The 25,345-nt window shown below is 49.1% G+C and overlaps 1 protein-coding gene across 1 annotated transcript; it reads right to left on the reverse strand.

The window, feature by feature from the left end:
* Window positions 1-25,344, reverse strand: SHROOM1 (shroom family member 1). The gene is made up of 7 exons (XM_057415837.1): window positions 25,290-25,344; window positions 7,132-9,934; window positions 6,329-6,387; window positions 4,047-4,619; window positions 3,565-3,700; window positions 2,134-2,406; window positions 1-578 (listed from the first exon to the last, which is right to left on the reverse strand). The coding sequence occupies exons 2-7, from the start codon at window positions 9,829-9,831 to the stop codon at window positions 324-326; spliced, it is 3,996 nt and encodes a 1,331-aa protein (XP_057271820.1). The 5' UTR covers window positions 9,832-9,934; window positions 25,290-25,344; the 3' UTR covers window positions 1-323.
* Between the last annotated feature and the right edge of the window lies 1 nt (window position 25,345).

Here is a 25,345-nt window from a genome sequence, read left to right on the forward strand (position 1 = left end):
AATATTTGTACCGTTCTTTTATTGAGATTATGTCAATCTGGAAGCAGATGGACAGACAACAAGAAGGGGAAATACACGCCAAGTGAATAGGAGCAAACATCCTATCAGTCATTTCCAATGTGACGTGCTGTACGCTGCTGGCAGTTGGCCTGGTCAAGGGGAAGGCACATCCAGTGCGTGCCCAGAGCATCCCTGCCGCATCTAAGCACTTGTCAACACCACGGCACTACCAGGATTGCAAGAATCCACCAAACCCAGCCTGTGGAATTCCAGGGATAGGTCCCAAATCTGGGTGCTGCAGCGGGATGGGCTGCTGGTGGGTGCTACAGTCGGATGCTTCTCTCAAGACTTTCTAATTGCTCTTCAAAAAACTTAATCTGCTCTTCAAGGTCCTTCTGCTCAATGAGCAAAGAGGTCTTGTCCTGAACAAAGCACCGGTAGTCCTGGAGCTGCTGGGCACTCAGGTACTTGGCAAGGATGCCAGAGACCACCCTCTCCCTGCGATCCAGGTTCTCCTTCAGGTCTTTTGCATCTTCCCTCTGTCTAGACAAGAGCTTGTGCCGTTCATGGAGCGATTGCTGATGGAATGAAAGAACAAAGCAGCACACTATGAAAACTCATCATTCCTGGCAGACTCTACATCTTCATTTGGAAGCCACAGTCAATTTAGTTTAATTACTTCCTCTTGTGGGCTTTTGTGTTCCACATGAGCTTTTGCTCGATAGAATTACTCATTCTTGTGGCTTGTAAGGTAAAGACACCCAGTGAAGCCCATCAGGGCTCACTTCCTCCATGCTGCCCTCAGGAGTAAAAAATCAATACATTTAACATGCTGGGGATTTTAAAGTGTCCCGGATCCATCTTCATTCAATTAGAAGCTCTTTAAGACACATACCTTTGTATTTTGTGTGCGGCCACAGTACTCATGTCACATCAAAAAGACACCTTCTATTAAAACTTCTATTAAAAGGTACCCGTTGCAGATGGTAACTGTTCAAAGGCTTCTTTTTAACAAACCCCCCAGAATCAAGCCTTGCCTGTTCTACAGGATTTTAACACGTTCACATGTCAGCTAACTCTCTTCCAGCTGTGATGATGCTCACAGGGAGAGCACCGCTGGGAGATGTCCAGTCCCAGGACAGTGTCCAGCACAGAGCAGTGCTCACCAGCAGCACCCTCAAGACAGAGTCGAAGGTCCAGACTGCTGGTTGTGCTGCCACTGGGGCAACGGCAGCGACTGGGAGGTGGTTGTGAAGACGCTGGCACATAACCAAGTCTTTATGATGTTATTCAAATGCTTGGATATTTTAACACATTTACTATGAAGAGCATAAACGTAACACTAGAGAAGCGCCCACCACAAAGCCAAAGTCAGGGTGGAATACAGCTCAAAGTTATTCCTGTTAATGCGAGTGCCATTCTGGAGTGGGCAGATCCTGATCTCCATGCCGCACTGCATGGCAGGACCCTTTTAGTGCTGTTTTGCATGACAACTACGATAAACCTCTTGGCAGCCCAGCTCCAGGAAATCCCAGTTTTTCCAACTCTGTGCTTTTTGAGTTTCCATATGAGAGAGAACAGCAGGAATTGTACGGATAACATGTCTAAAAGCAATGAGAGCAGCAGGACAGCATCATTCCTGGGATAAACTCGGCTCGTCTTCTCTAGTAAAAAGGAGACTTTTCAGACTTGAAAGGATTTCCTGGTGACATGAGGCAATTCCTAATTTTCCAGCTAAACTGGCTAGTTGAGTTAAACTGCAGGGAATTTTATCTCAGGTTACGACCACATCTTCCTGCTCCCTACAAGCCCATTAAGTGAAGCAGAAATTCAAAGGCAGCAATTACCACATTGAAACAACAACCCCCTGCAGCCCCGGCTTGGAGCTACCCCCAGGGTTCAAAGACCACCCCCAGCACAGACCATCTCCTTGTGTGGCACTAACACTGCCAGGACAGCGGCTGGTGTCATGTATAATTCACTTTCATGTGTAATTTAATCTCATAACAGCAGCTGGGATTCACGTGTAACTTACAACTCCTGTTTAGAGCTATAAGACAATGAGGCAGGATCAGCCCCACCTGGGAAGGAGCGACCCAAACAAATACCCCCCCTTGCTCACTCATCACTCACCTTCTCCTCAGCATCCGTGTTGCCATCGATCCTCCTCATGGCATTCTGGACTCGGGCCAGGCGGCTGGACAGGCAGAGCAGGAGGCTCACCACCTTCTCCAGGTCGCCGATGAACATCAGGTAGCGCTCAAACTCATTGTGCCTGCAGACATCCTGCACCAGCGCCTCCAGCTCTGCGCCTCGCACTGCGCACGCCCGCGCTTCGGAGAGGACGAGCTCCCTTTCCCCATACAGGGTCTGCAGCTTGGACTGGAGCCTGGACACGAGTTCCAGCTGCAAAGGGAGAGAGGTAATCCTAGAAAGCTGTTATTGCCAAAGAGGATCCCGAGCATTTCGAGAGGGTGGATTTTCCTCCATCGTCTTCAGCAGATTTTTGACTTTTAAAATGATTCTAAGCTCGAGGAAAGGAGGAAAAAAAAAGTATTTTTCTAAGCTGTACTTAATTGTCAAACTCTGAAAAGCAAATCACTGGTAATCACCTTAACTGGTGATATAATCCCTAGCTCAGAGAGCGTCCCATCACTCACAAGTCAACTGCAATAAGGATTACAACATGGTTACACAGGGTTATGCTCCAAGACATGAGCATCAAGTCACAGCTCCATTACCCAAGCTTTACAAGGACTGGATTTCATTTATAATACACACACAAAGTCAGTTCTTGGGGTGATTCAAGCAAGCTGCAGTGCCTGGGTAGTGAAGCAAGAGACTGTTGGATAGGGAAATATCAATATGGAAAAAGGCCCCGAGACCAGAGCAAAGAACCCTATCAGCTACTTTGGAAGTCATCTGAAGCCACCGTGAGCAGGAGCAGCAATTAGACAGTGGGTGATGAGGAGTATCACCACGTGCGCAGCAGGAGGTGTTTCAGGAAGGCAGATTGTCATTACCTGAGATGGAGCATGGCCAGGTTTCCACAACGGATAAAACCCAGCTCATTCTTTGAAGGTACAGATTGCCCTTCCAAGCTGCCATAGTGCTATCTCAGTCCATATGTGCTGTATGAAGTAAGAACCGCCAGTTCTCTCAGAAAGAAAAATATTTCTCATTCAGGCTGCCAGTTGCAATGAATTTTGAAGGTTCTGAGGCCAGATTTGAGTGTTAAATTGAGATTCAGCTGCTGCGCGGGAGCTGGCCTTGCGAGGAAAGGTATAACCCACCCTACGTGCGTGTGCCAGGTACCCATCCCTGGTGACCTGCTCAGAAGTATGTGGGGGAGAGACCTGAATCTTGGATACCACCATTTATGATCAATATGCCAATTTGCCAGGACTCCATTTACTGGCAAAAATGGATTCAAAGGTATCTGTGAAACATTATTGTTGGGATAAAAGCCACGAATACAAATGCCCCCAGTGAAACACATGACATTAATAACAACTTATTTGTCATGGTGAATAAACAGGGTTCCTCTGATGGTCATGTACATACTTTCTTAGCCGTGATGTCATCCAGGTCATTTGTGCTGCCTCTGCTCCTGTTCAGGACTTGGCTTCCCTCAGAGGTAGGATCTTCACACTTCTGCTTGGCGCCGTGTTCAGGTTCAGGACATTCTGCTGGTGCATCCCTGCCATTGGAACAGAAAATGAACACCCATGGCAAGCACTTAGGAGTTTAACTCTCAAACGCTGTTTCATGGTTTAATCCATCCTGACTTCAGAATCAATCTTTCTAAGTTCTTAAAACATCTAAAGCAAAAGATTTGCTGTCTGGCTTTGTCACAGTCCCATGTAATAAGGTATCATTGAACCACATTTCTTGTCATACACCCACAGCCTCAGATGTTTCTTGATCCCTAAATCATTTGCTAATGAAGCCAAAATAAAGCAATATGCTCAGGTCACCTTACTACCAGTACATGTGATATTCATACAGTAAATTAGCTTAAAATACTAGATCATTTGTCTACTCACTCATTCTCCTGCACGTGCTGTACATCTCCCTTTTTCCTGTGTGATTTATCCAGCACAGAAATGTTAACAGGAAACAGACCCTCCATCAGGTCTAAAGCAGTTCTTCTATCAGGGTGAGGCATGAGAATATCCACCAGAGAGCTGTCCTTGGCAATGATCTCCATAGCAAGTTCTTCATATCGCTGGTCTTCAGGAGACTGCAGCCTCCTTTTTGCCTCTCCCTTGAGGTGAGCATCACTCTGGCTGTTGTACGTGGATGTCTCCTTTGCAATTAAACCTTTAGCTGTATTCCTGTCCCCGTGGTGGGGCTGAGCTAACACTGTGTGGCAGCAAGTTACTTGCTCTGGAGAAGCTGCAGGCTGCTGCTCTGGACACTTTGCTAAAGCATTGCTGCTCAGAGACTCAGTTCTGCATTCTTCCTCTGCTTGAGGATCTCCCTTGCTTCTGCTCCTTGGTATGGGAATAGGGGCCTCAGGAGTCAGGGCCTTGGTACCCTGACAACACGCACTTCCACTTATGTCATTGTCTTTACGTTCACAATTCTCACGTCCATCTTTCTCAGGATCATGGAATCTAGAAGAAGGAAGACACTTCCTTTTGAGACACTTCCTCTACCACAGATATTTTGCAGCCCGTTTAAGCAGCTACAGGATAACTGCCATTATCCTTCCAGCTTCCTCTTGAATTCAGATTCCAGATCACCTATTCATTTTTCTTGCCAAAAACGCAAGCACCAGCCTACATTGTTTGAATCCCCATTTTCTAATCACGGCCAACATGTATGTTTTCTGAAATAAACCCATGGTAAAAAGCGCCAGCTCTGTCCCAAAGAGGAGAATCTAAATTACTAATGAAACCAATTCTGGATTTCTCTTTTAATCTACTTAGTACATACTACAGAGCTATGATCAAATGGGTTTTGATGTTACTGTTCTGTCCAGAACTTCAGTTACATCCATGCTGACCCGCTCAGCCTCTTGGCTAAACTGGGAAATTGATGAAAAACCTCAAAATCTCACTGGAAATCCAACTATTTTCCCAAGATAATCAAGCCTCCAGAAACCATCGGCATCTTGCTGAATGACTGAAACAGTGGAAATCCTATGACTACCCAAGCGTCAGCATCACTGCCTCGTTGAGACAGAGCTCGGATGTTTTTCTTTCCTGATGCTCGAGGCAGCAAGACAAACATGGAGAGTTAACACACACACACACACACACACGTCAGCTGTGTGCAAACAGCACAGTATTTTTTCCCTTTGAATCCCCCCTCCAAGCCCCTGTCACACACGGCTGTGACCCACACCTTTCCTACTGTCACACACGGCTGTGACCCACACGTTTCCCACTGTCACACACGGCTGTGACCCACACCTTTCCTACTGTCACACACGGCTGTGACCCACACCTTTCCTACTGTCACACACGGCTGTGACCCACACCTTTCCTACTGTCACACACGGCTGTGACCCACACGTTTCCCACTGTCACACACGGCTGTGACCCACACGTTTCCCACTGTCACACACGGCTGTGACCCACACGTTTCCCACTGTCACACACGGCTCTGACCCCACATTTCCCACTGTCACACACGGCTCTGATCCCACCTTTCCCACTGTCACACACGGCTCTGATCCCACCTTTCCCACTGTCACACACGGCTCTGATCCCACCTTTCCCACTGTCACACACGGCTCTGATCCCACCTTTCCCACTCTCACACACGGCTCTGATCCCACCTTTCCCACTGTCACACACGGCTCTGATCCCACCTTTCCCACTGTCACACACGGCTCTGATCCCACCTTTCCCACTCTCACACACGGCTCTGATCCCACCTTTCCCACTGTCACACACGGCTCTGATCCCACCTTTCCCACTGTCACACACGGCTCTGATCCCACCTTTCCCACTGTCACACACGGCTCTGATCCCACCTTTCCCACTCTCACACGGCTGTGACCCCACGTTTCCCAGCCTGGCACACCGTGCTGTTGCAGATGCTGTGTCTGCCAGAGCTCGGATGAGGGAGCTGCGATCTCAGGCATGTGCAGGCGAGCGGCTGCCGCACGGAGCCGCAGCTCAGGTACTCGCTGCCTGCTCCGCACAGCGGAAATGATTGCAAAGACTGTCCCACAGTGAAACGAGCAGCGCAGCAGACGAGTATTCCCCTTTGGACCGCACAGGGTCCCAAGACGGCAGCAGACAACCACAGCTGCTGCTGCAGTTCCTGTGTCTTGGACATGGGCTCTACCCAGGCAGAGCCTTCACAGCCTTACCTGGGGGTGCCAAGAGAGCTCTGGCAGCGCCGAGAAGCTGTCACTTGTCCATGAGTGTCCTGGAAGCAAAAACAGCACACTGGGACCACGAGCATCTTCACACTGGGCAGGTGTTCCAGTTCACCCCCATGTTTGTCATCCCCAGGACAAAAGCCGACACTGGATCTCTGAGTAGGTTCACCAAGGTTTTGTGCTTGTTGGTGTGGGGCTTTTGGGGGTTTTGTTGTGTCTATCTGGTTTTATTAATGAAATTCCCATTATGCTCTCCCCATGTAGCATCCTCCTTTTCTACCTAGAAAACCAAAGAACATCTGGCAACTAAATACATGCCCTACTCCCATAACAATTCAGAAAGCAGGTAAGCACTGGGGTTAGCCAGCCTCTTCAGCTGACTAATTTGAGTAGTACATTAGATTATTTCCTGACCCTTTATCTTCTTTACTCTCCTCGACAACAACATCGACAGCTACTGTCCTTCAAATTCAGGAGCTAAAACGGTTGGTCATTAATAAAAATCTCTATAAAAGCCATTCCTGGCACACTGTTCTAATGAAGTTGCTGTGGTCACAACAGTGACAGCTGAAACACAGCCAGCATCACCCTGCACACAGCACGTATGTGTGTCGAGTGCCAGACCCCATGCACACCTTGTCCCCTTCAAGAGACACGCGGTGCATGTCCCCTGCCCTCACCTCTGCACTTGTTCATGATGCTTTTCATGCGAGTAGTCCCACAGTTCCCTAAACCAGGTGGACGGTCCTAAGTTATTCCCAAACAATAATGCCTGTTAACATCTGTCTCACCTGTGTGGAAGGAGGAGTGGATTTTGGCCTCTCCTGAGCTCTCCCAGCTGGATCACCCTCCTGCAGGAGGCTCTCAGGCAATGCACATTTGCTGGGGTAATCCCTGCCTGCTTCACTGGGCGATGGGCCGAGCTTTGAGGTCTCTGTACCAGCAGAGCTGGGGCTGTACCTGCTGCTCGTACTCAGCGGGGGCACAGAAGCCAAATGAGGAACGACATGCGGTGATTTCTCTTCAGAGAGAACTTGGCAGAAAACCTCATCATCTTGCATCTTCCTGCTCCCGCTGGCATTGGAAGCCTTGCTAGGAGGCCATTTGGGATGCGACAGCCTCTTCTGCAGGGGTGGCTTATGCAGTGGGAGGTGCTGTGCACTACCTGGTGTCTGGTTAATCTTCCGTTCCATGTACTGGATAAGTGCAGTGTGCTGGATCTGCTTCAGCTCTGTCCTGGAGATACTTGAACTGGAAAGTGCCCTCCCTCTGCTCTCCAGAGTCTTCCTCCCTGCTGCTCCTGTACCTTGCTCAGCGATTTCATCCCTGACTTGACTCCACAACACTTCCTTATCTGCTAGCTGATCGAGTTTCTCAGGTTCAGAATAACACAGGTTCTTCTGCTCTTTGGTGACCCTTTTCCTTCCCCCCATTCGACCTGTTTGTGGCTTCTTAATTTCTTCATCTCTACTGAAACATTCCAAGGATTCTAGATGAGAAGGGGAACAAGGAACAGGTTTGGCATCCTCACTTGAACCGGATAACGAGAAGGACCTGAGGTGTTCAATCGATGGCCTTTTAGAGGGTTTATGCCTCAGTCTAACTGGCAAGCTCATCTGCAAGTCTTTCCTTTTAAAGGAGGTTTCTCTCAGAACCTTCTTCTGAGCCACTTTAAGTTTCTCTCTGTAGTCATTCTTGAAACTCTCATCCATGAGAATGAGATCTTCAGTCTCAAGCAGGTCATCCCGGCACTGACGGTGGTGGTTGGTCCTTTGACTGCTTTCCCTCTGTAGCTCTAGACATCGTGCTGAGGAGCTGCTTGCTGGGGATTCCTTCAGTGAGGTCCTCAAGTCCTCTTTACACTGGGTGAGCTGCTTGTGGCTCAGGATATCGGTGGGTTTCCCCCCAGACAGATAGTAAAGCATGGGAGTTGTGTGCCTGGTTATTTGTTCCCCAGCAAGAGCATCCCGAGGCTGTCTCAGGAGCTGCTTTTGAAATCCAGGCTGGCGTTTCTGAACAGGAGGCTCCTCTCGGTCCAGGTCAGGACTGCTGCTATTGACCCCTTTTTCTTTCTTGGCGTCATGTGAAAGATGAGATGTGGGCTCTTCCTTTGGTCTGATCAAAGACATTTGGCCATTATTACCATGGCAGTGCCTATCTCCCTGATCCCACTCCTCACAGCGCAGAGGCTGCGCTTCAGCAGAACCATAACCACAGGACGGTGCTGACCTCTGCATTGTGGCTGGCTCATTCAGTAGCTCCCCGATACCACTTCCAAGTGTTCCTTCAGAGGCACAGCACTGATTTTTGCCTGTACAACCATTCAGCTTCCTGGAAGCATCCTCCACATATTTTAAGTCACAACTGTCCTCAAACCCACCTTGATCCACATCTGAACGCAGCTTGGCATGGAGCGGGCACTGAGGGCAGGGTAAGCATCCTCTTCCTTGGCTGGGCTCTGTCACAGCTCTGAGAGCCGGCCGACGTACACTGCAGGGACACTGTTTGTCTTCTTGTGTATCATTAACAGTGTTAGGGTGGGTATGTGCTGGGTGACAGGACTTGGAACTCTTCTCTTCAGGATCGTCATAAGCATGAACTGAATTGTAAGCAGAAAGTATTTTGGGGATATTGGCCACAGAGTCAGTCTTTAAATATTCCTGAAAAATGACTGAAGAAGGTCTGCTGAAGATGTGTGGGTTGCTTCTCCTCACAGGTTGTTGGGATGGGCTCCGCTCTCCATTTTCCTCCATCTTTAACCCCTGAATTTTTGATATATATAGCTCATTTGCAGAATCAGAGGAAAGGCCCTTGTTTTCCAGAGTCTTTTCCCTAACAGCCACTATATCTTGCTCTGTAACTTCATCCCTGTGCTGACCCCATGGTACGTCCCTATCCACCAGCTGACTGTCCTGCATGCAAGGAGCTGGCTGCACACTCCAGTCACCATGACTTCCAGAGCTGTGCCTTCCCCTTGAGTTTTCCAGGTGTCTGGTGACTTTATAGCTGTCGAGTCGCATGGGAGGAGAAGGTGGAGGTGCTGCTGGAGGAGGAGGTCCCTGATGTGAAGTCCCTCGGGTAGGAGCGCTTCCAGAGCGCTCAGTGAGACCGGTGCTGTGAGAGTTACGGCTGCTCGGGTCTGGTGCTCTGCAGGGATGCAGGCACCCGTGCTCAGAGTTTGCTGCACTGAGATTATAAATACCTCTTACGTATTCTGAGTCCATGTAAGGTGCCTGCTCTGGAGGCCAACAGCAGTTTTGACCATAGCACGATGGGGTGGGATACTCTGGAGCATTTGATCCCCCTGAGAAAGAGCTGTAAGCAGAGTCCACTCTTCCAGGGAGCTGCAGGAGATGCTCTGCACTGCTGACCGACTTCACTGGTGAAAGGCCATGGCTGCTTTCAGGAGAGGACAGAGGCTCTACCAGCTCTCCAATTCTGCCACGCTGCCTCTGAGTCCATCTTTCAATCCCATTCCCAGATGAAGTCATGTTGTAGCATTTCCAGAAGTCAAAGCCTGGTTAAATATCCACAACAGTTGTCAGAAAAGCACATTTTCCTCTGTATTCACACTCCAACAATACCTAGAGGATCCTAAAAAGAAAGAGAAACACATGAAAACCTGAGTGGGAGGATTCTCATTGCACCTGGGGACATCAGAGAGCAGCACACACACGTGCTCCAGATGAGAGCCTGGAAATAGCATTTGGAGTAGCAGTTAAATTTCTGCCTTCAGTAATTATTAGGATCTTGGAATGATCATTTCTTCTATCACTAATGGAGCAACCAAGTCTTTAATGACGAGAGTTCTCCAGACCTTTATTAAGTCTAAAAGACTATACATACAATTGGAAGATGCCCTCTCATTACGATTGCCAAACATCAAGGGAGAGAATCAAAACACAGCTGGAACTGGATGAGCTTTAAGGTCCCTCCCAACCCAAACAAGGCTGTGATTCTGTGATCAAAAGAAAGCAAAGCCTTGAAACCCTTCAGTGACAAACCGCCCCGGTAACACGCTCCCAAGGAGACGGAACTGCATTCAAACCCAACAGGATAGCACGTGCCTGATTCCCCCAAAAAGGTTGATCTCACCAGACCTGAACCCATCATTCCCAACCTGAACCTCTGCAGCGGGGCCTCAAAGCTGGCAGAAAGAGAGGTTTGAGGGGTGATGGTGCTGTTTAATCAGAAAGCTCACATTCCTGCCTTGTTTCAAAGACAGTCCTGGTATGATTCGTGTTGAGCCAAAGGACGAGATGGACAGGAGCCAAAGCGCACAAGTTAATCTATAAAGGGAAGTTGGCTGGTGGGACCCAGCAAATAAATTAACTGATTTCTGGGAAAGGAAAACAGAAGGTATTTCTGCTGGGCTTTTTTGGACATTTCAGTGAGAATCTGACTCAAGGACACCTGGAGAAGCTCTTTAGAGATGATCTAAAAGGCAGCTGTGAAATTTCGCTGTCTATCCCTGAATAACAGGGTGGCAGAGGGACCGTGAAGCATCACCGGCTGATGACGACATCCCACATCCTTCTCATCAGGGTCTTTAGTGAAGAGTTTAAAGCAATAAAAACCTTGGTGAAGGTGAAAGGGAAACCTTGGGTTTTCTGAAGCTACAGAGACAGAAAAGCAGCAGAGAGAATGACTGCAGTGACACTAAATGCAGAATCAGGCTGTACCACAGTGGCTATCACACCGCTGTTACGTTACCTCAGTGAACAGCCTGGACCACCACAGCGAGTGGGAGCATCGTGTACTTGAGGGTGCTGGGAGCGCACAGGATCAAACCCCATGGGAGCCACGTTCCCCAGGAGGCAGATCCCTCCATCATTCTTATCTCCACTTTCTAAATCTGAATTTTCTCACAGTGGAACCACTCCAGGCAGCCCTATTGCTCTGTTGCTATTAATAGACTGAGCCAAGTCTTCGTCTGGGATACACTGGCACAGTTCCACTGAGTTACTGGAGATTTACAATGAGAATTTGGCTCTAACTTTTCACAGCTACATATAGAACCTACATAACAGTTGTGGTTTGGTTTATGTGTGCCAATGAAAGCACTCTCTTGGTTTCCTACACCCCTGCTTCCCAACATCTCTTCCTTCTTTATGCCAAGCTATCTCCTTGCGATGCACAGGGAGGTCAGCAACTGCGCAGCTGTCCTCCAGAAGCAAATAAATGGTACTGAAGCACATCTTAGGGGAAACCTGATATATTTCTTTGGGAGAAGATGCTTCCTAACCTCTGGCAGCAGGACTGCTGATCTCAAGGTGTTTAAAGAGCTACGTGAGAACTTGGTCCTGTAAGAGGAAAACATTAATGTTCTGACCTGCTGAAGCCTCCAGCCCCTCACAGAGTGCTGTTACAAGAGCCGGCACCACCGCAGCCTCCCCACTCCAGGGAAAGGTGGTTTGTATTGCACAACCCTGAATTCCTCGCAACCAACGCAGTGGGTCAAAGCCTCGAGTCTCTGGCAAATTAACTCTGCACAGAGAGAACTCGGTGCCTCCACACTGCAGTTACAAGTTCCCTGGTTCTAAGGCCAAGCTTCCCTTACCAACACTGCCTATTTCTAGTCTATTTCTGTACAACTGCCACTTTTAAACAAGTGGGTCCATGGAACTAAAGGGGAAGCCCACAGCTATCCATGGCATCACACTACAGCACGCAACCGTTCCCCAAGCCATGAGCGTGGCCGGCATGCGAAGCACAAAGCAAGCACCGTGACCAGCCTCCCCATTAGGTCCTGTACATGCTTGCGAGTGACCCGTCTGTTATCAGCGAGCAAACACCTGATGTAAATATTAGCCAGAATTCCTCGGATTCCAATCAGTTGCACAGCCCACAGCGCCCGACCTGCCTGCTTCACAGCCCCGCAGATGTAACTGCTACCAAAGCATCGCCTCCGAGAGCCAGGCGAGCCTCGGGAAGCCCCGAGAGCCTGAAATCCTGGGAAAGCAAGTGCAGAGCCTATGGAATGGCATCACCTGCAGCGGGTCATCTGCTGACCAGCAAGCTGTGCACACGCACAATGTAGAATCGTAGAATGGTTTGGGATGGAAAGCACCTTAAGATCATCCAGTTCCAACCCCTGCCATGGGCAGGGACACCTCACACTAAACCATGGCACCCAAGGCTCTGTCCAGCCTGGCCTTGAACACTGCCAGGAAAATGGAGCATTCACAACCTCCCTGGGCAACCCATTCCAGTGCCTCAGCACCCTCACAGGAAAGAATTTCCTCCTTAGATCAAATCTAAACTTCCCCTGTTTAAGTTTTAACCCGTTACCCCCTGTCCTGTCCCTACAGTCCTTAAAGAAGAGTCCCTCCCCAGCATCCTTGTAGCCCCCTTCAGACACTGGAAGCTGCTATGAGGTCTCCATGCAGCCTTCTCTTCTCCAGGCTGAGCAGCCCCAACTTTCTCAGCCTGTCTTCATACAGGAGGTGCTCCAGCCCCTGATCATCCATATGGATGCATTCTCAGTGACTCCGAGACGTGAGATGTCTGGAAATAAGAGCTGCTCTTTTGACCAGACTATGAAATATCCAGAAATTCCAGACAAATGTCTGAAGTCTTTAAATTCCATCACTTTCACATGACTGAAATGTGAGGATACCACATGCAGGAAAGCGTGGCTGCTGGTCATCCTTATGCCCAGGGACTGAAAGCCTGTTTCTCTCTTTTTCCCTTTATTATTATTTTTTCTAGCCTATAATCAACCATTTTACCTCCTAGGGCTTCCAGCTTCAGGTTTCAAAGAGGCAGGCAAACATATCGGATGACATCCCCTTTAGATGACTGGAAAACACATTCTGCTGCTCTGCATTTTCCTTGCAAAGACTTCAGAGGACTCCAAACCCCAGATTTCCCATCTATTTCCAGCACTATCATGCAGTAGCCAACATCTAAACGCAAGGACAAGCTTTCAAGTTCGGCTTATACAGGCCCAGTAGGAAGCTTACCCTGCTACTGGGAGCCAGGGAAAGTCGCAGTATCAGACATCCTCAAAGCAGAGCCTAAATGGGATTTAGATGAGGGTTAAGCCTTGCGTGCACCAAAGTAAATCTCAGCACAGTTTGAGGAATGTAAACTGTTCCAGTAAAAGCCACAGATACAGACGTGAGGGTCTCTGGAGCAATGCAAGTGTCTTGAGTAATTCAAAGGAGGATGAAAATAACCATAATGCATCTCAATATCCCCTTTTCCTAGTGGGGAAGGTGGCATGGGGACACGAATCTTCCTCAACTTCCTTACCCAGCTACGCCTTGTTGTCCACAGAAGGAAGAGATTCCTAGTGAGTGCAGGAGCTTTGCTTGAGCCACAGTGCCAGCACGGGTCCACCTCCACCTTCCCCAGAGTCACTTCCCACCCAGTGATGACATCTCACTGCTGGACTTGACCACTGGCATTTCAGTAACATGCAAGCTTGGCCAATGTAAAGCTCTGGCCCACATAAAATGTTTTTGGACCAGAGATCCATGGTCCCATCTCTGGCCAAGGGTTTAATGAGGAAGATGAGGCTTGGCAATTCGTCACAGCCCTGCGAGAGGCCTTTTCTGAGCACCAGCAGAGTCTGACCTTTTAATGAGAGCAGTCACCCGCCACATACTTCCCATTGTCCTTGAATTCCCTGACTTCCCTTATTCAGCCTCAGAAATTGCTCTTGGCTTCTGTCGTCATCACTGCCTCATCTGCTGAGCACCAAGCACTTGGTGTGTTCTATCTCTGAAGGCACGTCTCAAACACACACTGCCCCAAATCACAGCTTCCGCCCAAGCGCACACGTTCCTCTCCAATCATTTCCATTTCATCCCCTCTTACTTCAACACAATTTCTCTCCCTTTTTAGAGCCTAATCAAGTTCCTTTAATGCCGTAAATTTACCATTCACATTGCTGCAAGAACAGACCCAGAAATAGTCAAGACTATTAAAGAATTACAGGCTTCAAAAGGCAAAACTCCAGAAAGAGAAAGCCTGATGACACTGCTGCTTTTAGAATCAGTACACATTATCCTGTATCCTAGAGAACTCCCATGCCTAAAAGCTGCTTTCGACCCCAGGTTAAACATTTCAAATGTGGTTTTAATATTTTCCAGGCTATATCCTGCTCCTTCATCTGTTTTCCTGCTGACTTTACAGAAGGGATGGGAGCAGATGGACTTTGGCAGCAGATGCTCTGAATGAAACCCAAGAGCCCTTGCTGGGGAGAAAGGATCAACAGAAGACACGACACTTCCACACTTTGTTTTCCAGCATTACGCTTTCCCTCCTGTCACCTCCACTAGCTCATGCCTGGGTCAGCATGAGCTCTAGCACAGTCTCTAATGGTCCCATCTCCTTTGTGGCCCTGGGAGGACCGGTGTGATCCTCCAGCTGCTCTGGGACATGGCCACTGTCCACATGAATGGAACACTTACACAGAGATGAAGGAGCAGTTACTTCAGCTATGGACCAGCAGAATCACCTTCCCACCAGATACACAGCAAGTGTGATACAAGCAACACTGAGTAATCAGAATGTGCACTCTTTTCTTGTATAAAGCAAATATCCAGATAGGCATCATAGCAACCACTGAATTACAGAGACAATATAGACCAGATACAGCCATCTAAAATATACACATACACACTCTGAAATGATGCTTGGGTTAGTTACCTCTAGACATCTGAAGGCATATCCATGGTAAGAAGAGCTGGAGCAAGTTTTCTACCTCCAGTTTTCTTTTTAGAAGACAAAAGCTGATGCTTTGGTTCCACATTCCAGCCACGTCTGCAGAACAGATCTTCCAAACACCAGAACCTGAAGTGTTTTCAGTGCAACCCACATAGATTCAGAGGTGGCTTTTCCGGTCTCTCACCTGCTCCATCACATCACAGGGATGTGTCCAAGCAGCTCCACGCACAGCACCAGCATCAAGCTGCACCAGTGACTTCCACATACACCCCTCTGCCTCGTGCCGTGCCCAGCGCCGCAGCGCACAGGGAGGGAAGCAAACCCCAGGCTTGGCAGTTTTGCTGTTGCACCAGTCAATTATTAACAACGGTGCTTTTTGTGCCCAGGCTGTTGGCAGCGGGCAGGACTCCCATTTGGCACAACAGGAAAACTCCACAAAGATGCTGCTGAGGTCCCCAGCGCCCAACGCACTCCCTGCTGTGCATCCCACCAGGACAGCACGGCCACAACAGCATCCTTCCCTCTGCCGCACCTCGGCCTTCGCTGTCCTCAGCTCTGGCTCTGAGGCAGCCAAGAAGCACTGCTGCTAATTAAATCCAACTAAAAGTGGATTAACTCCAACAAAGTATCTGGGTTTGGGTCTCTTACAAAACGAAGTTCTACTTTCAGACAGGGAGAGCAAAAGCAGCGTACCGTAAGTCAGCACAGCCCAAGGAAACACTGGAGCTGGGCTTTATGTGCTGCAGGCTGCATGGTGGGGTTTATCAAGTGCTCTGCTCATAAGACAGCACAGAAGGCACAGAGATTGAGGCTTTCACCTCTCCTGTGCCGCTCTGAATCAGCTCAAACACCCACAATAAATTCTGTCCTGCCTCCAACTCTATGCAACAGAGCCTGATAGCAAGGCCCTCATGTGGGGGGATGAATTCCCACAGGCTTCCAGCTGGGATTAAAAAAGTAAGCCGATTTTATGCCACTATATTCCCCCCCTCAATCTAAGCTCCCAACTGGATAACGCCACGCAGGCAACAGCTCCTGCTCTGTTCTCATGCATCATCTCTCAAGGGGACTCTGCCCACATTTCCTGCAGAAGTAACCTGCTCACTTGTGGCACGTGCAGTTTGTACACGGTGGGATGCTGGGGCATGGATTCAGCTTCTGCTTCTTGCCTGGCTTCACCACAGTCCCCAGCCAGGAACTACTGAAGCCATCAGAGTTCCAAATCCATCCCTGGTTTACTGCACTGAAGGAGGAGAGGATGGGGATAATTCTGTTGGAAAAGCTCAACTCCACACACCCTGTGTGTGGGGGGAACACGGGAGGCTCTGGAATACAGTTCACTGATTCATTCAGCCCATGTTTGAGGTTCTGCAAGCAAACACCCAGGCTCCTCCTCACTATCCTGTCCCAAACAGGCCATCCCTAAGCCTAACTTACTTTCCAGTACATGATGTGACCAGTAACCCCCGGAGGATGGAGAAGGGCTCCCGGGAAGTTACTCAGTAACTAGCTCGGTGTTTAGTCACCCCATTAAATACTGCTTTCACCAAGCAGCAGCTTGGTATCTGATGGAGCCCTGCTCTGCAGCAGGAGGCGGAGGGACCGTTCCCAGAGGCCCGAGAAACGAGAAGTAAAACACCTCACAGTGCACGATGGATACCAGCTTGGGAAGAAGAACACAGGGCTGAGCAGCTCCTCCTGCCAGGCCATGAGCAAGGCTCCCACATGGGGACGGAGCCGGTGACACAAAGCTGGTTGTGCCCTCTCTGTGCCAGAGCTCTGTGCATTCATTCCCTGGGAGGGTGCTGAGGCGCTGGCACAGGGTGCCCAGAGAAGCTGTGGCTGCCCCATCCCTGGCAGTGCTCAAGGCCAGGTTGGACACAGGGGCTTGGAGCAAGCTGCTCTAGTGGAAGGTGTCCCTGCCCGTGGCAGGGGTTGGGGCTGGAAGAGCTCTGAGGTCCCTTCCAACCCAAACCACGCTGGGGTTCTATGGTTCTATACATTCTATGAATGCTACTCCTAAACTACAAACCAGTTGCCTTGTAAAGAAGTTACTACATAGTACACGTGCTCTGCAGCTCTAATGATCTGTACCTCACCATGGTGAATCGGTCCAAGGCTGCATCCAGCAGCACTGCCATCGGGGAGGACCACAGCCACATCCACCTGGGGAGACCACAAGCCTGCAAGACACTGGCAGAGCCAACAGGGAGCCAGGGTAGATCTCCCTGGGGGTCCTGACCACCACAGGAGATGCACGTTATACAGACGTCAACAACTAAACCTTCCCTTTGCATGAAGCGCTGTGGATTTGGGCTGAGTAACTGCCCTTTGCTCCATCCCCAGAGTCAAGCTCACAACCGTCACCCCTGGGAGATGGGGGTAACCACAGCCCTGTCCCAGCTGAACCACAGTAATATGCTTGAGGACTAGTAAGGACTGAATGAGATGTGATGGAGAGATCCCAAAGGGGAGAACTTACAGCTGCCTGAGGCAATTCAAACCACCACGATACACTGGAGTCAGGGAACGTGACTGCACCAAGGCAGAACCTTACTCTCGTATCAGGTAAGAGTGCAGCACCGCTAGGAAATAACCAGGGTATCCTCAGGAGATGGCCAAGTCCTGGCAAAGCTGCTTAGGTTTGGTAGCTATAAACTTACGTGGTAACAACAATAAACAGGGCCAAGAGGGAAAACAGTCAAAGGGCTTTGTTAAAACAACAGAGCCGAGGCTCATTTCATTTGTCCCTGGGTTCCTAAATGGTTGAGTGCATTTACATCATGTTGGCAAGCTCTTCACAACCAGAAATATTGCTATACACGGTAGACCCCCCTAACTGAGAGCTAAGGCTTCCAGGGAAGCCTTGAACCTTGAACCTACAGCCAGTGCTTTCAGAGACGTATAAAATCTCATGATAAAGATGCCAGGAGTTACCATCAATACCCCTGTTGTTTCTGAATGCTGCAAGGGGTTAGGAAGTGAAATCCCAAAGGGGAAGCAACACAAACAGCAAATGTTGGCCATAAAACCCTCCAATCGCCCAGTGGGCTGTCACCTTTTGATGTTACTGTCGTGCCTTGGCATCGGCTGGGATACAGATGGCTGCTGGGGGTTACTGGCTTTCAAAACTAGGTCAATGGTAGCACAGATATGAAGCAAACACCCTGGGTTTTACCCACCCAAACCAAGTAACAGCAGCCTAACAGACAAAATAACATCCGAGACCTCTCATCAACCCCAGGCTTACAGGTGTGGCCGACCTACCCAGTAACCAAACCAGCTAGCAGGGCAGAGCACTGACACAGACACACGTTCACTGCTTTTCCACTAGGATCCAGTGATTCTTACAGCAGGAAATCCTTCTGCATGATATTACAGCAAACTTGATGGGTTTTATCAGTTCATACTAGTTGTTTGGTAGCAATTCCAAGAAGAAAGGCAACACAAAGCCACTGCTATTGTTCCAAGTCATACCTAGGTACCAGGTGTCAAAGACAGGTCCCTGTGTTCCTTCAGTCCCTGCTTGGTACAAAACGTTCTGCACCCAAAGGCATTTAACACCCGTTTCCCCTGCTCATGCTCCTCTGGAGGAGGATTTCCCATTCACAGCCATGTCAGAAGCTGCAAGGAGCAGGGTTGTCTCCGCAGTGTGGAGCGGTGGCAAGTGCTGTGTGCTGGGGAGGGCTCAGCTGCCAAGAACTCCCTTAGGCTGGTGCCACTGCCAGGCAGCACTGCCGTGCTGTCAGTCCTGTGAGGCTTCACTGCCAGCTTTGATTGAGTGAGGTTACAGGATTTGTCCCTGGCAAGATATATAATGGTCTTTATATATATATAGGTGAGAACAAATCAAATACTGCTTGAAAGCCTCTTTTAGACAAGTAAAACAGCATTTAGTCAAACAAGGTTCTGGCTGCAGCCCAGCCATGCTGTAAGCACATTTCAACCTAGACCACCACAGCCTGAGCTCTTCAAACCCGGAGAAGCATCTTTAGGGGATACCATATCTCACAATACTGAGACATTTTAGTTTTGGGATCAAGGGGTTGTACCAGCCTGGATAAGTGGGGTTAGTTTTACTGTTTAACACTTTCTTGAACCAGCTGAACTTCATTTTGTGTCTCTCATGGATTATCAGTGATCCCTGGGCCTCGGGATGGAATCTGCTCAAAGCATTTAAATGGAAATGCAGCTGAGTCAGTGTGGCTGCTGATGGGAGTGATTGCCATCTCCCCCCTTCTCACTTCCTTCTCTCCCATCCCAAACCCTTGCCTTGCTGCGACTCTCGTACCTGTTGGACTCCGCTGACTTGATTCAGTTTGCCAACGTGGCAGAAGCTGGTCAGGGGTTATTGAGCTGGAAGAGCTCACAGAGGAACAGGGTGAACCTCAAGTCGATGCCAAGGGAGCGGAGCGTGCTGCTGGGCAGGACACGACGTCTCAGCAGCACCACAGCTCGAGCTGTGCCACAGGAACTCATCCCAAACCAGGTCAGTGGCAGGGCTGTGCCAAGCTCCCTGCGATGTAAAACTGAGTCTGGGTGTGGAACACAAGCAGCTTTAGGGCCCAAGGTATGAAGGTGCATCTATCACTCAGCCTGCAAACACATCAACTTGGAGTCTGGCACTGATTCCATGGGTACCTATGGCAAAACTGTACATTGGCTAAATGAAAGGCATTCAAAAACAAAATAGGTTGCTCTGTGTCAGGAATGGGGCACTCCTGCGCTTTCTTCCACAGATAATTACAAAGATAGAATTTAAATGCCACTTGTCACTGCACTTCTATTGAGGAATCACGCTCATAGCTAATAAAGAGCAGCACAGGATGGCAACAAACAACTCCCAAAGAAACTGTGATCTGTTTGTTTAAGCACTGTAAAATGTGAGTAAAGTAAGAAGAGAGGGATGCGATGGTTCCCCCGGGACCAGGCTGAGGAGCAAAGTGCCAGCTGCTGCCTGCCTCTGTCATCAGTGTGAGCTCCCCTCTCTGCACTTACATACACAGCGAGCGCTTCTGCATCGATCCAGTTACACGGCAAAGGCTCCCTGCTCCTCCTCACAACACTCGAGTACGGCCGGTTCTTTGTTCTGGGGGGGGGCTAAATAAATGATGCAGCCATTAGGTGTCCTAAGGAAAAGGAGCATTACACGATTAAATCCAGGCCCACAGCAGGATTATTACGCTCCCAAATAAACCAACGCACAGCAAGGAAAGCCATGGACTTTGCCAGCAGCCTGGTCCTGCAGTGTGTGGGGTAAGGGAAAAATTACACAGGGTCAACAGATACAGACCACGAAGGTCTGGGCATTAAGTACAGTTCAGGTCAGAATAATGACTGGCAACAGGTACATCTTTCTTATATGCCTTTGTTTGCTCTCACGGAGCTTATAAATGCATAAACCCAGCAGGACTGAACTAATGTCTAAAACCCCATTAAACGCATTTAGACATTTAAAAAATGTCTAAAACCCCCCACTTTCACAAGTAAAAGCAGTGTTATTCTGATAATCAGTAAAAAGAGTTTCAGAGGCCTCCAAGCAAACCTGGCTCGTTCATCACATTTGGTAAGCACTCATTTGACCTACAGCCTGGAAATGCCAGTTCATCATTTCAGTCTTGGAGCCTCCCTGGACTTCAGAAGGCATTGGGATGTCAGAATAACATATAAATCCATTTATGTTTAAGATTAGTGTGTTAAGCAGTACGCATTTTCCTTTCCATGAGCCATTCCTGCTAGTAAGGACCGTACCCTGCAAGCTGTGCACAATGGACGTGTCGCAAGAGTTTCCACTATGGAAAAAGCTCAGGAGCAGACATCAAGGTGTTTTAATGTGCTAAAGCTGTAAGGTGTTATTAACAGAGAACAGGCAGCACAGAAGGTGTCTGTTGTGGAAATTGCTGTAAGTGGTTGGACAAGATACTGCAATACATCTTGCCCTTTTAAATTGGATTTTAACAAGTAAAAGAAGCCATTTCCTCAGACACACAACCTGAAAACCTGTTCTAACGCCTGGCAGCTCACTAACAAATGCCACAAACCTGGAAAGGGCTTCTTTAATATAGGCAAATCTTTCTTGTTTTACCAGTCCGTTTTATGTAATCTGGGCAAAATTGCACTACATATCTATATAGATATAGAGAGAGGGGCTTTGAACTCAACACTTCTCAGACAGAGCTGACTGAAGCTATTCAATGGAGAGAATTTAGCCACATTCATGCAGTAAGTTCATGGCTGAAGTGGAAAGAGAACAAATCTGTTTTCCAGTGCCTTGCTCCACTGACCAGCCCAGGTTTCCCATGCTGGATAACCACGCATCAGCCAAGCCTTGTGGGTGCATTTCCAGAGGGGAGCTCAGGTGATGGCCTCAGCTCCTTAATCCCAAGGCACCCAAGAGTACACGTGCAAGCTCACAAATACACCAGAACTGGTTCTATTGACCCTCCTGAACCAGCACCCAGCCATCTCTGGAACACCACAGAAGCAGTTCTACAAACCGCATCACTTAACCATGGGCCCTAACAGGGATTCGTGCATCTCCTCTCTATTAGCCCATGAGAGCTGCTACAGGGAAAAGGAGAGCAGCTGGTATGAAGGGAAGGTCAGGGAGGGACTGACACATCCCAGAGTCGCTCTCACCCATGGAATTCTAAGCTCGGATATGGTTTGGCACCTGCCAGACATGCGGGGCTCTGCAGCCCTCGCTGGAAAACGCCACATGGCAGGAGCAGGAGCTCAGCTTGCCCAGGAACAGATGCTGCTTACAAAGGGAATCCTGTCCTTCCCTTATTCCAGCCAAGGGTTTGCAGGGAATTCTCATGAGGTTGGGGCTGGAAACTCAGCTTCACATGGGTAGAAGCATCTTAGACGTGATGCTTGCCGTGGAGATGTGCCAGGAGCAGCCTCCTGCCATTGCCCCATCGCAGATACCTTCATTCTGACAACTGAATTGCTTCAGTTCATGTCAAAATCACACCTTCAGCTTGTCTACAAAAACCTTAAAAGCCATTGTTTGGTGCCAGATACACTGCTCCAGTTTCACCCTGAATTAAACAATGTATTTCAAGGCACTCGGGCCACGCAAAGCCACTGAAGAACCCCAAAGCGTGGCCATGGTCAGCAGGCACTGAACAGAGTGTAACCTGTGAAGCATCTCAAAAGACAGAGCAGTAAAAACCTAGATTAGCTTTACAGTGACCAGTCACAGTACAACAGACCCTTGGGTCAAACCTTGACGTTTTAAAGGCTCTAAGGTTACCATAAAACTCAGCTCAAAGAGCACATTTACCACCTAAACCATTTGGTTTATGACTTGTGGGAAGTTTAAATAAATTAAATGAATACTTATTTGTCATTTTAGTAACTTCCTTCAGAAAAAGCAGACAAAACTCTTGCTGATTTATGTTTATTACCATAAAAAGAAAAGGAAGCTCCCTTGTGGCTGCCCCATCCCTGGCAGTGTTCAAGGCCAGGCTGGACACAGGGGCTTGGAGCAAGCTGCTCTAGTGGAAGGGGTCCCTGCCCGTGGCAGGGGTCGGAGCTGGAGGAGCTTTAAGGTCCCTTCCAGCTCTAAAAGCTTCCAAACCAGGCCTGAGGTTTCACTAAATGCAGGCTCAGGACAGCCCAAGGCACAATCACTCCTGCACAGATTAATAGCAAAAAGACATTCTTCTCAGATTCCAGTCATATTCCTTCCCCATTCCTGAAGCCAGAAGCCTCTGCAGTAACAGAGACAGGTGCAAGGAAGCCCATGATCCAAGAAACAATCTCATATAGCTCCATGCATGGAATGCTGCACCAAGAATAAGCTCCCACAGAAGAGAGATGTCATTCCATACTCAGGATGAGCACCAGGCAGGTTTTGTGCCCCACACGTATCAGCAGTGCTCACATCTCCTGCTCTAGGTACTGGTTGCAACAAATGCTCACCCATTCCAGCTGCAGCTCTGCTCATGGGATCTGGGGGCTCTCTTTTCAGTGTTCCAGCTGTTTAAGGGCAAGTCTCAGAACAACACATCCTATTCTCGAGTTCAAAAAGGTTCTGACAACCCTTTATGAACCAGTAGCGCTTGTCCTTTGGAGTTCACACTGAGAACCTGGCAGGGAACAGCCACTGCACCAAGCACTTGGCTTTGATTCACTGGGAAATTAAAGCAATCTGAATTTGGGGCTGAATTTAAATCCCTGAGCAATCACTCCGCATAAGTTCAGTAGAGGTGGGGGGTATTAAAGTTTCCATGCAGTCAGTCCATAGCTTACAAGGCTGTTCCTGGAATTCCTTTTGGAAGCTCAGCATCACCCACAGCTGGAGAAACCTCCAAGCTCTGCTCTCATTGCTGTGCTGCTCAGATCAGTCAGGTGGAGCAAAGGAAGCACCAAATTCAGTGAAGAGTTAGAATCAGGTGCCTATAGCAGAGTAAAAGTGTGTTGAGGCTGGGCTGATAGGCCAGAGGGGAAATGAGGGGCAAGGTTGTCCTAGCAAGGCTTGAAATAGGAGCCAGGAAAGGAAACTGGGAGGTACCAGAAAAAGCACCCAAACCCCACTGCATTTATAGGATGATGCAGCTCTGCAAGTTCAGGCCCTCCTGTAATTTACACACAAGAAAAGCCTCAAAATCCATTCTGAGCCGTAGAGCACGCAGCCATGCACACACACAGGGCCCAAACTGGAAACTGCATCACTTGTGATGATGGCCAGGACTAGTTGGGCCTGGCTCCCATTCTGGCTTGATGTGCATTGTACAACCAGAGGACAGGAAACCTGCTGAGTCAGCAGGAGCATCACTCTCATTTGCCCAGAATTTGGGGGAAAATGCAAAGTGAATCCTGTATTCCTAAGCAGCAACTGATGCCTTGCCTCATTTCAATACTTGTGACCTGGCACTGAAAGACTTTGGTTCCCACGCCTTGGAGAAGGGAACTCCATTCTGGTTTGCATGAATTTGCATCAGGATGTGCTCTTTGTTGTTCCCTCTGAAATTCTTCCCAAGTCTGGGAAATTAATGAGCCTGGAGAATGCTTTGATTTTTTTTTTCTTTTAAGTAACTTAGATTTTGAAGATTCTGTCTTCAACTGGAATCTTCAGGAGTTCCCAATTGTCCCTGGACTGACTCTGTGCCAGTCCCAGAGCGTAAGTCATAGAATCATGAAACGGTTTGTGTTGGAAGGGACCTTAAAGCTCCTCCAGCTCCAACCCCTGCTCCCACGGGCAGGGACCCCTTCCACTAGAGCAGCTTGCTCCAAGCCCCTGTGTCCAACCTGGCCTTGAGCACTGCCAGGGATGGGGCAGCCCACTCTTTCCCGGGATGCCTGGATGCAGTTTGCCATGTCCATACCCAGCCCCACTCACACGAACCGGGCCCTTTACATGTCGCGACCTGCACCTCAGCGCTGCATAAAGCCGCAAGAGAGAGCAGCAGAGGTGCAAAACTACAACCCCGCCCTGGCAAACTCCTAACCAAACCCATTTGCATGTTCTCGCCCCATTTGTAAACAGCTGGAAAGGCTTTTGTGGCTCCCTCCCACACACACTTGAAAACACTTGGCTTTCTGTCACCTCCCCTCTTTACTCAACCCGGATTTCTATGTTCTGAACACACACTCGGAGTGCTTGCAGTTGTAACCTTACTATTTTCTCATTAACCTCCCCACTTACGTGCACGCCATTGGAGATGTTTCTGGGTTTTAAGCACATCACAAATATTGTGCACACCTCTGAGCACTCGGGTTTGGAATTCGTTAGAGTACATTTCTCCATCGAAATACACTCCGTTCCTACCTGGCGCTGCCTCAGTTCTTGACGTTAAACGCTGCTAAGGAGACCTTTCGTTGTGAGAGAAGAGTCCTGTTAACAGGTCTCTGCACAGCATGGAAAGGGGTCTGGGCAGTTACTGCCCCGGGATGTTTAGCAGGAAATAATTACGCAGCTGAGGTCTTTACTAGGCAGATTAAAGCCCCTCCTGCTGAAGGCAGCCGAAATAAGGGGCATTGTTCCGCAGCACAGAGCTTGGCTGTGGAGCCCCACAGGCTGTAAACTACGAAAGAACCCCTGAAACACGCATCGGGGCTGATAAAACCACTTTAAACTCCCCTGCTCCCGGCAGGCAGCGGTCGCTCCCGCGCCGTGCAGGCGGTTGGAAGCACGGGACCTAAGAGCAAACCCCCCCCAGGCTCCCGTTTCCCGTCATTAGCACCAGGCACGAACCGATCCCATCGCTCCAGGCTGCGGCTCCCTCAGCCCGGCCCCGAGCATCCCCCTCATCCCCGTTCTTACCGTGCGCATCCCCCGGGGCTCGGCTGCCGCCGCCGCCGCGTCCCCGAGCGTGGCCA

Source organism: Pezoporus wallicus, unplaced genomic scaffold, assembly GCF_028554395.1.
Source record: "Pezoporus wallicus isolate ANWC-B61680 ecotype Strahan unplaced genomic scaffold, APGP_CSIRO_Pwel_v1 contig_9052, whole genome shotgun sequence".
Lineage (NCBI taxonomy): Eukaryota > Metazoa > Chordata > Aves > Psittaciformes > Psittacidae > Pezoporus > Pezoporus wallicus.

What these genes read in the sequence shown, in the direction of transcription:
- SHROOM1 (XM_057415837.1), bottom strand. Translation starts at nt 9,831, where the DNA reads ATGACTTCATCTGGGAATGGGATTGAAAGATGGACTCAGAGGCAGCGT. An exon ending in CCACTCCTCCTTCCACACAG is followed by an intron (nt 6,388 to 7,131) that starts GTGAGACAGATG and finishes TTTTGCTTCCAG; the next exon opens with GACACTCATGGACAAGTGAC. An exon ending in ACACGGATGCTGAGGAGAAG is followed by an intron (nt 579 to 2,133) that starts GTGAGTGATGAG and finishes TCATTCCATCAG; the next exon opens with CAATCGCTCCATGAACGGCA.